This window comes from Augochlora pura, chromosome 7 (genome assembly GCF_028453695.1).
Source record: "Augochlora pura isolate Apur16 chromosome 7, APUR_v2.2.1, whole genome shotgun sequence".
In the NCBI taxonomy this organism is placed as follows: domain Eukaryota; kingdom Metazoa; phylum Arthropoda; class Insecta; order Hymenoptera; family Halictidae; genus Augochlora; species Augochlora pura.
Window position 1 is genome coordinate 15,293,952 of NC_135778.1, and position 16,925 is coordinate 15,310,876.

The 16,925-nt window shown below is 43.0% G+C and overlaps 2 protein-coding genes across 4 annotated transcripts in view; one reads left to right on the top strand and one right to left on the bottom strand.

The window, feature by feature from the left end:
• Bsg (immunoglobulin domain-containing protein Bsg) overlaps window positions 1–8,572 on the top strand; it is a 27,417-nt gene extending 18,845 nt beyond the window's left edge. The window contains exons 3-5 of the mRNA XM_078187149.1: window positions 1,506–1,754; window positions 3,169–3,613; window positions 5,521–8,572. Coding sequence (XP_078043275.1) covers window positions 1,506–1,754; window positions 3,169–3,613; window positions 5,521–5,566 — 740 coding nt within the window. The 3' untranslated portion in view covers window positions 5,567–8,572. The remainder of the gene's footprint in view (window positions 1–1,505; window positions 1,755–3,168; window positions 3,614–5,520) is intronic.
• The window catches only part of Nahoda (DOMON-like domain-containing protein nahoda), a 40,459-nt gene continuing 31,032 nt past the window's right edge, over window positions 7,499–16,925 (bottom strand). For 2 of the 3 annotated variants that reach the window (XM_078187146.1, XM_078187147.1), the window contains 8 exons: window positions 15,517–15,960; window positions 14,699–14,844; window positions 14,541–14,618; window positions 14,114–14,456; window positions 13,772–13,976; window positions 13,511–13,701; window positions 12,916–13,088; window positions 7,499–11,351 (listed from right to left, as the gene is read on the bottom strand). In XM_078187146.1, the coding sequence (XP_078043272.1) occupies window positions 10,914–11,351; window positions 12,916–13,088; window positions 13,511–13,701; window positions 13,772–13,976; window positions 14,114–14,456; window positions 14,541–14,618; window positions 14,699–14,844; window positions 15,517–15,960 (2,018 nt within the window). In that variant the 3' untranslated portion in view covers window positions 7,499–10,913. Of the gene's footprint in view, window positions 11,352–12,092; window positions 12,338–12,915; window positions 13,089–13,510; window positions 13,702–13,771; window positions 13,977–14,113; window positions 14,457–14,540; window positions 14,619–14,698; window positions 14,845–15,516; window positions 15,961–16,925 lie in introns of all 3 variants that reach the window. The other variant, XR_013494550.1, reaches the window with a different exon arrangement.

The following is a 16,925-nucleotide window of genomic DNA, read 5'->3' on the forward strand; positions in this document are numbered from 1 at the left end:
TCTAATGCTGTGCAAGAAATTGCAGTTCGGTAAGTAACCGACAGGAGACTGGAAAACGTGTCGGCCACCGACGAGTCGTCCAATTCCGTTTCGCTTTTACAGTTTAATTGTCCGCTGCTCTCCGCAGCCATGCGGGCAGGAACAGAGAGAGGGCGGTGCTCTTATTACGCGCAATTAATTCGAGGCGGGTTTCCGTTCTGTCGCCTCGAATGACGTACAACTTCTTTTCCAGCTGCCGCGGTAATCTAGTTACGCGAGCCTAAATCATCGTTAATTCGATGATTAACGTTCACGTGCTGCCGCGAATCATCTCCGCTTTGTACAGCGTCCGACGACGTTTTTCCCGCGAAACCGCGTCGGAAAAGAACAGCGTTCGGTTATACTCGTGAATTCACTTTGGCCTAATTGCTTGCGAGCCAGACGCTTCTCTGTGACATAACCCGCCATTCCGTGCGGCTTATCATCAGCATTGGTTTACCGTTAACAGCCCGGAGCTACTGTTTGCCCGGCGGCTCTTATCAAATGGGACAACGAATATTTCCGTAAACACAGGTGCGGGATGTCCTTGGAAATATTCGTCGGATTGAACAATTGAAATTCGTGCGTACGCGTTCGAGGATGCTCGCCGTCTACGAACCCCTCGAACGCCTATGCATTGTTTTTCGGGAAATAATCGAATCGTAGGATCCATCTTTTTCCACCGTCGACACGACGGAAGCGTCGAATCTGACGATCATGCTAGCAGCCGCTCTAACGCAATTTACGCTCGCCGCTGTAAATTATAGAAGCATTACGAGTTTTATCGGAGCCGACCGTAACGCAAGTATGGCGGCTCTGTTTGCATTTCGCTCGTCGAGATAATACGTCGATCTTTCTGTGCCAGTATTGTTGTACGTTCGAAAGATAATTCTCGCCTGGAGTTCGATGATAAAACTCACTTGTTCGAAGATAAGGCGGTTGTATGGCCCCTCCGGAATCGCGAAAAATGTATCGCACGATTCCGGGGGGGATCGAGCAGATCGCGAGATAGCGAGCGAACTTCAAACCGAGATCGGCGGCAAATCTGTTGTATATAACAATTCTTCTGCTACACGCTAGTTTTCTAATTAACACGTTCTGTTCTGAGCTTTTTTTACTCGACTCTTCACGTTGGCTATTCGATATTTTACTAAAAGTTGATATATTATATGTAATTATTAATTATCGTATATAAAACGGACTTATTATGCCTAATGTCGTAATAAACTCTTGCGGTGGAAATTAATTCTTTATTTCGAAATTTGTTGTAAACTATCTTCTTAGCCATCTAAATAAAAGTAAGCATGTACCTTCGGTGGTACACGTGGCACGGAACGTGTTAATTAACCTGTTCGGGCTAACGAAAATCCAGGTGGAAGTATAACAAAACCACGTTCTGAAATCGCTAACAAATTCACAGAGCTTGTACAGCGATTTCTACAGAATTCGGGATAATAAATAATCGTTGTTCATCTTTTGTAACACAGATATCCATATTAGAGTACTGACGGCTGACGACATACCCTTGGCGCTAGAATGCGCGAACAGAAGCTTCGGCTCGAAGGTCACCTGGACGAAGGAGAACGTGTCGATCCACACAGCCCTGTCCGGTAGCGAGGAGCACTACAAGATCGACAACGAGACCGGCACCTTGGAGATCCTCAAGGTCGATAACAGCTTCCTCGGCAATTATACTTGCAAGGCGCAAAACGTCACCACAGAGTACAGGATCGTACGTGAGTATCGATTCTTTTAGGCAACAGCTGTTTTCGCAGATTCGGGTTTTACTATCGAGCGCCGGTAGATAATCCCTTAGAGTACGAGAGTGGGGGACTTTAGGTCCTCCAGGATTATTTTTTTTTTTAATAACTTCGTAAATAATTTCGGTCTCTCTTCTTCCCTTTAGGTAGTCGAGTTCTATTTTAAATTCTGTATAAAAACTTATTAGTGGCATTCTATTATTAATTTATTTATAATTATAAGGTAAGTTTTTCGTTTGGGGGGCCCAACCCTTCGTACTCTAAGGGTTAAAGGTAGAACCAAGAGCTGAGCGCGAAACCTAGAGTAAATCATTATCTTATGAGGTTTTGCTCTTGAGTTGGCGGAACTTCAGCTGTCAGGTCGCTGCCGACCATTTCTACTTTTACTGCCGGTGCACTGTGATCTTTATGTACTCATAGCTTTCATATACATATATGAATAAGAGGAAGGTAGAATTTATCGAACGTTTATGACGTTTGTAATTTATGCTTATTATTATATTTCGCTTATTATATTCCTAGTCGAGGATTTTCTAGTTGACCAATTGCGCACGTTCCTGGCTTTTATAAAACGATCCATGAAAGGGATGTAAATGGAGCTTGTATAGTCATTTATTTAATGGGTTACGTCGAGTATGCACTTCGAAGGCAAAGTTATAATTCCAAGTGAAGTCGACGTTTAAGATAACGCTACGTGATATCAGTGAGATAGCTATTCATCCATAATGGATTAGCAAAGCTGTCACATATATGTCAAAGATACTTAATAAAGCAATAGAAGAGTCCCATAAGTTACTCGACACTTCGTAGTAATCAGTTAACGCTAGAAACGGCTTGATTGAGTTTAAACTCCGTACAACTTATAATCTATGCTTGAACAAAGAAACTTGTTGTGGAGTTGTGCGGAATAAAACACGCGTGTAGTGTAAAACTTGTGTAAGTAACTATATTTAGAGGAAGATAGGAAGGTGCGGCGGAAGAAATATAATTATACCGATGGGCGTACGATACGAATAGCACGGACTGTATAGAAGAACTGGTAAGCTAGGCGACAGTATGCATTTTTGTGCCTAGAATACTTACAGGTATACCTGAACCCTAATCAAAGGTTTCGTACTTTGGATTTGGAGGTTTTCACAAAACACAGAAATTCGTTGTTGTGCTCAACAAAACTGATGTTAAAAATTCTCGTAGAAACATTTTTAGGTCAGGAATTGTAAAAGACCAATCAGATCGATTATTTTTTGACTGATTTGATAATTCTAGCGTTAACAATAGAGAAAATGAATTTCGTAAATCCAGTATCTATGAAGAAAAAGTGTACGAAATAAAATAATAAATAGTAATAATAATAAAAAATAGTATAATAAGGGATTGCTTATCGTTGCAGCAAAGCCAACGGCGTCCTTGGTCCAATCCGTCAACGTGGTGGAAGGTGAGAAGCTGCAGTTGGTATGCTCCGGCAGGCACAGTCCCGGCATCAAGGTGGCATGGACGTTCGGCGAACACGACTACAAGCGTAGCGAGGGACGCGTCAAGATCGGAACCGACCAGGAGAAAGGTATCTACGGCACCTTGCTGATCGTCGACAACATCGAGATGAAGGACCGCGGCAACGTCATGTGCAGGGTGTCCTACAATTGGTCCGACACCTCCGAGAATCACGTGGCAAAGGCCCAAACATTCCTCAGGGTCAAAGACAAGCTAGCCGCCCTCTGGCCCTTCCTAGGCATTTGCGCGGAGGTCATTGTTCTGTGCACCATCATTTTAGTTTACGAGAAGAAGCGGAACAAGGCTGAGCTCGAGGAATCCGACACCGATCAGAGTCCCGACACGTACGTATCTTATCCGCTTCGATGCATAATTTTGCTGTTAACCCTCTATGATAAAAAATCTGGGCACCTGCGCAAAATTTATGTTATTCGAAGGTAGCTAATGTTGATCTTACAATGTAAAATTAATTCGCAATTGAAAAGGGAGTTTGTGTGATATATTCCCCAGCAAGTAGAAGTGATAGAGCAAGTCACTTCTGCTATGCTAAAATTTGGATTAGACTACAGAACTTGATAAGTTTGTAACGACTTTAGAGATACATTGAGCTATAGAGGGTTAATGATGCTTTCTGCTGAGGCTGTAACTAAGTTAGGCTGCTTTTCCTCTTATTTTGGTACCTGGTTCTTCGTTTCTATACTTTCTATAACACGTCTCGTCTTACGGTCATGAAATCTTGTCGGTCTTCTGTTCAGAAAAGTTATCATTAAATTCCACATTAGAGAACTTAATTATACTTTATAGAATTTGACTTAGTGTAAGAATACTTAAGAAATTGCGAAGGTTATAGATATTTATATTTTATAGAATTTGATTTAGTATAAAAGTACTTATGAAGCTACAAGGGTTATAGATATTTATACTTTACAGAATTTGAGTGAGAATACCAAGAGAGTCAAAAGAGCATAACTAATTTTATATGACTTGAATCAGTATAAGAATACCTAAAGAACCAGTATACAGACCATATTTTATAAATCTTGAAGAATGTAGCCAATTTTAAAATATGCGACGAGACTTTTCGGCCGATCATTGTAGCCCGTCACATCAAATAACAAAACAATTCCCTAACAATTCCATAACACAAACAGTCCCCTCGATCTCACGGATAGTCCCTCCGATCTCACGGATTATTACGTCCCTCTTCGCGGGCCTCTTCCACCATCCGATCTGCCAGTCGATCCTCCTGTAACACCACCATCGCCAGAGTATCCCGGTTACAGGAACGTTCAGACCCAGTCCTTTCCCATAGCAGACCGTCGATCGTCGGCACCTGCGCGATTGAATCGGTCCCACTATTACCACAAGTCGTTCCCCTTGGAGACTTGCCGTCGGTTCCGGCTTTACTGGCGTCTCCGAAAAAGGCTGCTAGAAATAGCTGACGCAACCACGGAAGCCTGAGAGCACAAGTACACCGCAGTTCCATTTATCCGCTCGCTCTACCGCGAAACTCATTAACAACAACCTCCTCGAAATTCCGCTGTCCTTTAAACTTCCCGCGGACTCTGAAATATCCATCACTCTCTTCCAGCTTTCGTACTCGGAAATAGCTACTGTTTGTTCGACTTGGAGGAGTATTCTCATTTCTAGATATATAATTTTTAAGAATGCTTTTCTTAGATTAAGTGGGAGTAATTTTATGATAATTTGTTAGTGATGTCTAATATATTGTTTAGTAATTTTTTTAGACATAATAGTTGTAAAGAAATAATATATAAGCCACTTATTATTGAAACTGATATCAGACTAACAAGTTAATATATTATTATTGATAAAAAGAAAAGCATTTAATATTTTTACTTGATCCTAGCTCTGACCTTGGAAGAACGCTTGTTTTATATCTAGTTAAAATATCAAGCGAATATTCCAATTTATTTCTGAGTTATTTTTGCCAATAATGAAACGCGCAGAGTAAATTGCTGTTCCCGCTGGAAAATTAAACATTTTTCCTAGATCAATGATATTGGCATTAATTTCACGATGATAAGATAATCCTCCCCCGAGTCGAACGGATAGAGCGAGCAGAAATTTCGCCTATCGTGCCGCCGCAGAGCGACAATGTCGTCGCATATCGATTCCCCCGCGTCTTGTCCAATCGCGTGACTCGCTCGCATGTGGCCTCGTAGTCGTCCTGCACCGTTTCCAAGCTGCTTAGGGATTCCAATTGATCGTTACCCATTTTGTTTGGCAGCAAACCAACGCCCAACAAGGACTCCGACGTCAGACAGAGAAAGTGAAACGGCGAACAATAAGCGGCGAACGAACGAGAGCGATGCAGGATAGCAGAACGGATAATGGGGAACGATCGTGGGCATCAATTTGCCGGAGTGACAATATAGATGATAGATGTACAGCGATAAAAAAACGTGTGAGAGCGAGAGCGAGCGAGAGAAAGAGCGTAAGAAAGTAAGACAGAAAGGAAGAGAGAGAGAGAGAGAGAAAGAGTGAAAAAGAGAATACAGAAGACGAAAGATCGGTAGGTTTCGAAGGCAGGGATGGATAGCGGGATAAGGAAAAACACACAAGTTCCGAAAACGATAAAGACACGTCATTCAAGAAAACGAATAATAAAAGCGTGAAATAATAGAACAAAGACGGGAGTTACAAAACAAGTAAGCAAATGCGAGAGAGAAAGATAGAGAGAACGAGCGAACGAAAGAGAGTGAAAGGGAGAACGAGAGCGAGATTATTATATAAATATTATAAAAATATGTATATATATATAAATATACATATATACATATATATACATAAATATATATATATACATATATAATAATGATCGAGTGACGAGCAGAAGCCGGTCGTTCGTGAGCATAACCTGCGTGAAAAACTAGGCTTCGTCTGTGCACAGAATGCAGCATCGCGTGCGCGGGATATTACGATTTACTAACAAATTAAAATTAATCCTTACTATCGTGTTCACTCCATTTATCAGATGTTCGCCTGTCCGTACTCTCGAGACTACACTGCTTTGACCGACAAATTAAAGCCGGAGAGTGTGAAAGAGTGGGAGAAAAAGTGAATGAGAGGTCGCGTGAGAGGAAGAGAGAGAAAGAAAAACAAAGAGAGAAGAGAGAGAACAGTTCTTTTGTGCTGCCGACTTCCCCGTGTTGTACTGTAAAAGAAGAAATACCAGAATAGAAGAACGACGAGACAAAAGGTGATGAGACAAGATGATTAAACGACACGTCGCGAGGACGAAAGCAAGAGAGAAAGAGAGAATAATGGAAAGAGAGAGAGAGAGAGAGAGAGTGAAAGAAAGAGGTATGCGTGATCTACATTGCATGCTTGTTGCATGCTGCTTGCTTGTATGAAAGAATGCGATAGTGATGAATAAGAAATAATAAATGAAACTATTCGGAATACAGCATACCCGTCGGAGCTGATATAAAAGCGGCGGATCGTATAAATAAATTCGTTTCTATTATAATAACCGTTTGTATGATTAAACAGTAAAACAGAATAAGGGTAAACGTGATCTCCGAGCAAAACACGCGCGGCTACCTGTTCCTAGTTTTGCTTGATCGTTGAGGAATTAATTAAGGATTTGAAGGACGATCACCGGTCGGTGATCCTAAGATGGGGCTCGTTATTGGAGACACACAGTACGCTTCCATTGATAAGAGAATCGACTAACGAGAGCCTGATCGCGTGAGAAACCAAGCTGCCATTATCCTTTACTTCAGGTTTATCCTTATTCTAAGCAAATTTCACTCTACCGAGCAAATTTGGGTTGGTGAGCAGTGGGACTCGATGAGGGATACTAGGAGGTGTGTTGTCATCTAACAGAGCCGACGAAGAAACGCAGCCGGGAGCTCGATAAGAAAACAAGACGATCGTTTCTTGTCGTTGTATAAAAATTCCTGCTCACGCAACGCTCGCGTCTGCGCACTGAGAAGCGCAAATTTGCTTGGTAGAACTGTAAACACGTATAGGGTCATCCACCTCACTTTACTAGTTGAAATATTTCCTCTATACTCTGTATCCCGGTAGAATCTCGCCTGTGAAGTTTTATGGTTTCGTTTAGGCGTGATCTTCGTTTACCTCGGGCAACCCTAAGCCTCCGATCGCGATGAATGTTATTAGTTTCGAAGCGGAATAAGGATGTCGAACGGAATTGCGTACCTCCTCGCACGAGACCCTGGAAAGCTTTTTTTAAACGAACGACCCCCGAAATGATACTGTAAACTCGACAGCGTGTTGTAGCGCGCGTCGTTCGCAGGTGTTCCACGGAGGTACCGAACGAAATGAATATTGATGGTTCGACACACGTTGGGCGGGGCGCTCTGTATACAGTCAGCGAAAACAGTGTTCATACACCACCTCTATACCTTGCTTTCGAATTACTAACACCGTTTTCAGCATACCTGTTAAATTAATATAAGAAAAAAAAGACGACGCGCGCGCCAGACGGTGAATCCGCGTTGGACGTGGTTTTTCTATCAAACTTCTATAGACTGATGGAAAGAATTTTTAAACCTAGTTGTTACAAATAAAGTATATAGTACTTAAACGACGAAAATGGCAAAAAAAAAAGAAAGGAAAAAGCATGCGCAAACACGCCGAGTGTATGAGTACTTGTTTCTCCTACTGTGTATACTATGTTCGAGACGCATTTATTCTCGTAAAACCCCGATGGCATAAATCATTCTCTTGTGCTCCTCAACCGCGAGAGCTTCGGCGGGTGTGCTGGCTTGATTTTTTCAGAGCGTGTAGAACCCATTGTTTCTCATACTTCGCACGTGTGTGTGACCGAAGAGGAAAACGAAAAAAAACGTTTTACGGTAGGACCGAAAGAAAAAATTATGTGCTCGATTACTAGTTATGTAATAATAGGATCAAGAGGCAATGCGTGCTATTAATTGGCTTCCGAACAAACGATCCACAAAGGACTTTCTCGGTGGTATTTGGAAAAAAGCTTACCTGGGTGGCGTCGCCTTATTATTAATTATTATTAATTAATTAATTACTTATTACTTATGTATCTTGAATATTCCATCGCTCATGGAGAAACACATACACGTATATATATACATACTATATATACATATATAGACATATATATACACGCAAAGAGAGAGAGAGACACAAACACACACACATCGGAAGTCATGTTTTTGCGCGCGACGCCGTTGTTAACGACGTTAAATGTAATTATTAATACTGTAATATTATTGCCATCGTTACTACTGCTGCTACTATCGTTATTATGATTATTACAAGTATTATCGTTAATTTTACCATTATTGTAATAATTTATAAATCCGTACCAACATGATTGTCATCGTCGACAGTGGTGTCGTCATTGTAAGTATTACACAAGTTTCCATGATCCAATCTAAACAGCATTAGAGGACACACGAAGACAAAATAAAACAAAAAATAGAGAGAGACAGAGAGGGAGTGAGAGAAACCGAGTGAGAGAGAGAGAGAGAGAGAGAGAGAATGGACAAGAATTTCAAATAGTGGCCCGGTGTTAAATATCGAGTTTCGCGAGGGTGTCCTCGCGTCCACCACCGTTGCCACTAGTGTCTACAAAGCGTCGTCGCCACTTATTACCGTTACCAGCACTGTTGTTGACATTAATAGGACAATTACAGCCATGAGAATTTGCAGTTTGTTTTCGTTTTCTCCTTGTTTTGCTCTCGTTCTCTGTGGCAACGACACGACACCGTTTCGTCGCACGGGAACCGAAATATGATTTGCTCGTCGGTGGCTAACGCGACAGTCCTAAATCCGCGGATATTTTTACAACGGTCGTACCCTCGCGCGAATACTGTTTTTACGACCGTCTGCCGTACATTTTAGAACGTGGCGCGATCAGCAGAGGCCACTCAGTCTCGAAAACATCGTTCTATACTGCTTATCGAATAGCAAACACCGGAAACTGACCGCTAGTTCAACCCCACGGAGGTTCAGGGTGTGCGGCGACAGGTGGTGGACAGCTTAGGGGTGGCTTGTCTACAGGTAGAACGTTTCTACAGTACCGACGACAACCTGTATCGATGTCCTAGATCTTCTCCCACCGGTTGTCGAACTTCAACCCTTTATAACGCAATTTCTTCTGACCAAGATTTACATACAGTACTGTTCTCTAATAGTTCGCATTCTCCTTCACTCTATTCGCACAAATAACTGATTCAAATAATCGTATTTTGGGGTTCGACTGAAACAGTTACGGAGACCGAAAAATAACTGTTACAAGGTGTATAGGTTCTGGCTTATATCGATTTCGGATATTATATCGGTTCTATAACTGTTACAGTTCTATTTCGGATAATAAATACATTGTATATTCTTCGTGTATTAAAACTATGGGTTCTACATACGTACCTACATCTAAGTTGACAATGTGTGCGATATATCACAGCTTTGTAATATTTTCTATAACTGATAAGCTGCGGCTATGGTCGCTAGACGTCTTCACCTAACTAAAAACGAGAACTAAAAATTTACATTTTTAGAACTAATATAATATTGGTTCCGAAGAACGTCGATATAAACGTGAACCAGTGTACCCTATAACGTGTATTATGTGCCTCATAACACTTATTCGATTCTCTATAGTTGTTTCAGAAACCGAAATCGATACCATAAACGCTGCTAAATAATAATAATGATGATAATGATAATAATAATAGCTGTTCCTAATAATTTGTAAAATAAACGCAAAAATGATACGCATATATTATTGCAGAGACAAATAGCGTGTTATTCGTTTGTTCCGCTTCCCACGTGTCTAGGAGAATTGTTACAAGTATTTTATTTCGTAGAAATATGGTCTTTTGCAGCCTCGTGAACTATTGGGAAACAGTACTGTAATTAGCGACCTACTCAGAATCGGCAGAAGCGTGACAAATCCTTTGGTCGCGAGAACGCGATTACAGAGGGTTGATCAAGAGACGCACCCCTAAGTTACAGAGTACACTAGATTCGAAACGTTCGTTCACCGCTCGAACAGAGCCAAAGAGAGGGAAGCATGTCGCGCTCGATTAAAAAGAGAATGTACAAACGTTTTATTGCTCAAACGTCCATGCTTGGTTTGTAAGTACAGTGTCGCGTTCGCGTGGAACGGACGAACGATACAGCCCCTTTTGTGCTTCGTACGGAACCGGCCGCGGATCGGGCGCGCCTTATCGATAACTCTTTGGTCGTAAGCGCCACATCTGCGTACTATTCCGTAACGAGAACCGTGGAAGGCTATGGTTATTCTTCGAAACAGCCCGCGCGACGCACGGCGAGCGAGAGTAATATCGACGAGATAGAGAAGAAACGATTTGGGGGTAGGAGACGGGAAACGAGGTTGTCAGACGGAAAACGGTTCCATCGGGATAAGAGGGGCAGCACCGGCGGGGGTGGGCTCGTTTCGAGCGAAGTCTTTTTTTCATTTCCTGCAGGTCCGCTTTTCACTGCGCTTTATGTACACACGGTCGCTTCACTGAAGCGATGTAAACTAAAGGGGGGGGGGGGGGGAGAGAGTTAGAGAAGACAAGAGGGGGGAACGAAAAAAATAACGTGATTGTCCGCTCGTGATTTGAAAGCAGAGAAGAGAGAGAACACTTGATTGAGCTTCGTGTTCTTCTACTTCGTTGCCTGGCTGCCGTAGTCGACGTAGACGCGCACCACCTCGCCGCTGTACTTCCGTTGGCTGGGCATGAAGTAGAAGTCCGGCTGGTTCGGCTGGGTCGACACGCCGCCCGCCGGGTTCTGCGCGTTGCCCTTCGACCTCTGATAGTGGTCCCTGCGGTCCTGGGTGTAGTAGCCGGGCTGGATCGGCGCCGTGTGCCTGGATCCCGGGGCCCGCGGCAGGCTGTACGTCGCCCGTGGTCCCACCATCCTGTTCGGGCCCTCCACCTGGTCGGTGCCGCCGAGGCCGTTGCCGGTCATTTCTCTATGACGCGGTAGACTCGAGACCGGTGGCGGCGGCGCTTTTTCCTCCGTTTCGAACGCCTCGAACGCGAAGTTCGTGTTCGCGCCGGAAGCGTAGTCCTTCCAAGCGTTGCTAGCGATCAGCCGATCCTGGAATCAGAAGCATCGAACCTTAAAGTTGCTGACTTCCCGAAGCGACGACGGCTGCTCGTCGTAGTCTCTCGCTGCCGTGCAAACCGAATGTTTCCGGCCACGTTCAGGAAAACTTCGACAGCGGATGCAAGAACAGAGCTGCCGACATGATGGCGAGCGCGCCCCTTGCATCCGCTATCCTTCGCGGCTGTTGCACGAGAGGCGTTCGTTTTTATATTACACAGACTGATCGACGTGATTGTAACCATTAGCACGGGCACAGATGTCTAAAGTTTATAAGACTGTAGCGAACGAGATAGAGATCGTTCTGTGCTGTTTTCGAAGTCGTTTTTCATGGCGTCGGCGAACAGTTACTGCCCAGACTTTCTAGCGATCTTGACGCAGTCAAGGTGCCTCAACCGTTAGATTCTACGATTTATAAGTATTCGGTGCTACAATAGACAAACTAGTTGATTCCCAAATCATCTGCGCGCGTTTCTAGAGACAAACGGTCCCGCGGTTATGCTATTGTTTGCAATCACTTGTAGCCGGTCGCAACTCGCCGAACCGCGCGACGAGGACCGAGTAAAGAGGCGGTCGATCTGCTCGCGTCTGAAACGCTAGAAAAATCAGGGAAAATAAACACATTTGATGAGAGAGAAAGAAATAGATAGAGAGAGAGAGCGAGAGTGAGAGAGACTGGAATGATAGAGACAGATAGATAGAAAGTATAGCAAGAGAACCAGTATAGAATTATACCTGGATTAGTGAGCAAACGAGCGTACGATGAGTAATATTAGCGCGTCGATCGTGTACCGAGTGTGAAGCTTCTACCAGCTGGGATTAGGACGTTGCATATCGTATGGAGCGTGTTGGTGATGATGCCGAAGATGATGGCGATGGTGATGGTGGTGATCGCCGTTTTGTCGATGGTACCGCGTCGCGTTCGTGCGATGAATCGGGTTGGGAGCGTCGGAGGAAGCCAGAGGCAGCGAGTACACCCTCTTTACGCGGATCATGCAACACAAGCGAAGCAGAAGATCGTTTCGGGTTCACTAAGAGAGCGGCCGGTAACTACAGGCGACAACTGTTCACGGGTACTGTCCCGTCGTCGGACCAGCGAGCGACAACGCGCCCCTGTCCTTCGATCGTACGCCATAATCACAAGAGAGAACAAAAACAATCTACGGTGAACAGATCTCGTCGAGTCAGTCTCCCCATCATCATCATCATCCTCCTCTTCTATCAACGCTGACTCGAGCGAGCTCTTACAGAAAGGCTACGTTGAAACTCTAGAAACCCTACTACTGGACGGATCCAAGGAGAAACGGACTCGACTTCGAAACCAGCACTGCTCTTACCAAATGACACAGCACTACGATCGTTACAAAAAGAGTTAGATGCACACAATACACACAGAGAAACGGAGAGAAGAGAAAAAAAAAACAGAAAAAGACAGAGAAAAAAGAGAGAGAGTGGGAGAGATGAATAGAAGAGACGCGAGCAGAGACAGCAAAGAGAAGACGCTACGTATATAAAGAGAGACAGTAGAACGTTCATATGGTAGACTGATCTGTAGTACCTTCGTCGTTCGTCTTCTGGATGATCTGTATAGGGTGCAGCTCGCTTGTAACAGGACCAGGGCAAGCAACGCGGCCACGCAACCCACGACAATGTACAGCTTGGTCGGATCGAGGAATAGGTCCGACGTAAACGACGATCCCTCATCCGTGTCTTCTCCCATTAAGTCGTTCACTGGTGACCAAAAACAAAAGAAACAATTGTCCATGTTGGATCAATGCCTTATATCACTTACGTATTTAATATATAAATATATACATGATGATATACTTAATAAATACATTGTATGAAGCTAGCGATGTATGAACACATCAGCTTGTCACTACTAAGCTCGCTTTGTTAAGTTTGTTGTAATAATAGGGAAAGATATAATGGAATTAAATACAATATTACAAGAAAGTACAATATTAGGGCATTGAACTTTCCTTCCGCAGAAGCGTGGAGTCTGTTATAAATTAATTTAATTATTCTTGCTATGGCAGGGATTATTAGAATCATTTGTAATTTTTTTGCCGACTTTTCGCCTATTATTAATTTAAAAGTATTCTGACGAGTGATTTTCTGTTGCTAAATATTTTCTGTCATCTTCTACACACCTCGGGGAGCTTTAATAATCAGGTACTGCGGGTCGACGCTGAGTGCGCCGACTTTCCCGTCGACGAGAGCTTCTTTCAAAGCCTTCTCCGCAGCTGCACTGGTGTCCACCGGCTTCAGAGACCTGCCCTTGACTTCGTTCTTGTCCAATATCAGGTCCATGTTCGCGATAACACCGTTCTGTTCGTCGCTCCTTTGACAAATTATGGGTGGATTAAATCTCCGCGTACATTAAACGCATCTACAGATCTTCTAGAACTCACTTCTGTAACTCGTTTAGCCGGAGCTGGTAATAACCGGGCAGATTCTCGAAAACTGGGCCGAAGCTGTCGGATATCGTGTTTGAAATCACTTCGAAATCGGAGCTGCCAGGTGTGGGCGCTGTGAAACCGTCGCCCAGGTTCACCAGCTTCACTTCCACGTTGTAATGCAGCCTTGGGGGTGCGGGCGTGGTCATGTCTTCCAGTTCTAAGGAGTGAAACGATATTTTAGCAAGGATAAATTATTTGTTTACTAGGTTATTACTTATTACTAATTATGTAGATTTACTAGGTTATTAGAGACTATTTATTAGATTATTTCTTTAGCGAATTATTATCAATCACCTTCGTCACCGCAAGATTTAATGCATATCCTCTCGGACGAGATCACCGGCACGGCGTCGTGTTTGCGTATCTTTTTGTTGACAGCATTAAAAACGCCGCCTTTCACGGGGTACATCATGTAGAGACAGTGGTCGTCGGTGAACGAGAGATCCTTGTTGTCTTTCGTCACCCGTTTCCTCGAGAATCTCAGGGTCGTTACGCCATCCGCCTTGCTGCCGCCGGTGTTGTAAATATCCTGGGACGGGTCCAACAACGGCGCGTTGTATCCGCTGATCCAGGTGTCCATTAGGAACGCGCGGCCCGATTTGTCATCGACCCAGCCGAGCACCGCGTCCGTTTGCGACTAGAAGATGGAACAAAGTTAATCGCCCGTCAATTACCGCCGGGTTTTACGGGAATTTATTAGCTTAGACCGAAAGTACTATACCATTTTCTCGTCGTCGGAGAAGCCGACGCCGGTCCAGCTGTTCGTGTGCGTCGTGCTAATCACGAATGACAATTGATCCTGCAAGAATACCGTCGTTCTTTATACGATCCTTAACGGTGCAGTTATTATTAGAGCGCGTCTCGCGAAGATTATTTTACCTTTCGGCTCTTGTACGACCATTGAATGGAGTATTCGCAGGTGCCATTTTCGGGCGAGCACCGTCTAGGGTAGTGCCATTCGCCGTGGCAGGTTCCAACTGGCATCGTTGCCTCTCCGTTTACCATCTCTGGCCTGTTTTTTTCCTCTGGAAGTATTCGAGACGCATTAATCGATATAAAAATTAATATAAAACGCGTTATAAATAAGAAATTATTCAATTCTTTAATATTGAGAAAATATAAGAAACGATTACCAAATTAAATGATTTCTATCGAATTGCGACTCTTACAACCAACGTGGATAATTTTTATTTCGCATAAATATCCGACGATCTATATATTATCAATGAAATAAATACACCAAAAACACAATTAACCCTTTGTGCTATTTTTTAACATTACGTTGATTAGCTCGTACTCATTCTACATTTTGATAGTAGAATTTTATATGAAATCTACCACCAGTTTGATCCGCTATAATACAAAAATTTAATTATATTCTCAGTGTTACTATACAAATTATTATTATAAAAGAATAATAACAAAATTGCAAATTTCTATGATAAATAAAGATTGTCAAAGTTAAGCATAAGAGTCGTAAGCTCGACAAAAATATGTGTTTCAATCACATTAATAAATTGTATACAATATAAAAACGTTAAAAAATTCATTTAATGTCATTACATTTTCGTATTTGACTTTTGGTTATTTTTATGAAAAAATGTAAAATCTCCACAGTCTAATAATGACATTATAATTGAATTACAATGAAATTTTTTTATGAAAATTATTACAATGAAACAGTGCGATCAAAGTACCAAAGAAATTGAGGCTGAGAGCTCCCCTCTGCGAGCCGTGGCCGTGATACTTGAGTTCATCCGGTTTGTAGAAGTCCTTCACGCCGACCTTGGCCTTCTCGACGCCGCTGGGCGGATTATGGACGTACTTGCCGGGCTCCTGTCCCTTGGCCCATATCACTTGCATGTTCGCGTCGACGATTTCGTGATCGGTCGGCTCGTTCGCGGCCAATTTTCTTCTAAAAAGTATCGTGGTGACGCCGTCCCTCTCGTAACCCATGGCGGCGGTCAATGTGTCCCTGCCGCCCCAATAGTCGTCCTTCCTCGGCGTGGACCGGTCCCTGGTGTAATAGTCGGCTATCCTGTGACTTTCGCCGCGCGCCGATCCGATTATGATGTCGGTGCAGTCCATGGGGTTGAAGTCGTGTTTCGGCGTGTACTTGTGCACTGGTCCGGGCAGGATCGCTTCGATCACGAATAAACCAGGTCAGATTTAAATATAAGTCGATCTCGCGTACAGAGCGATTAACCGATCGATGACTCGCTCGGTGTACAGTTACTTTTCGTGGCGACTTAAAATATTCGAGGTAGCAGTCTCGAGTTTTACGCTGCCGCTCTCGGGCACGTTGAAGAGCTTCTGACGAGAGCGAGCTGTGATTATGCTTTTGAAATCGTGGTTGATATCCCCGGCAGCATATATACGATCGAAACAATTATAAAAATTCGTGAAGCTTGAAGGAGCAAAATTTGTATTTAATTTCTGTTGCCATTAAATTTAGCTTATTTTAATGACAATATTTAAAATGACTAAATCGTTTCACAGATTAATATAAAATTGTCACATCGTACGCTTTTTAACACTTTATCGACCGGTAGCCTACAAATCGGTTTATAATTAATAATTTGTTATCTATTATTGAAGTAAAGATACTACCACAAGTTCTCATATTATTATATCATCATTCAAATGTTAGAAACCTTGCGCGATGAATAAAATAAATAAATTCAATTCCTCTGCAATGGCATTAATGTTTACAGTGAAATGACCAGTCAATAAAGTGTTAATAAATCAAGCATACTTGTATCAATACTATTTTTATCATTTAGTTCGTCTTCATCGAAAATATTTAACAACTGTAATGACCAGGTCTCTAGTTCGGTCGGATATTTTCTGCCAGAGTTCATAGATGACTTGATTATGGTACTAAGGAACTATTATCTTCAATAGAGATAGAAACCTCGACCGTTGGTCACACTGTTCATTGGTCGTTACCATCGGCGTTTATAGTATACGAATCTGTCTGTCTGTGGAATACATTGTATAGAATATTGCGAGCAACAATGATTGTGTATTACAGTGAATTAAAGGGGGGGGGCGGAATTTGCGACTGTACTGTCGCAGAACCATTGCTACGATATTAATGCATAAG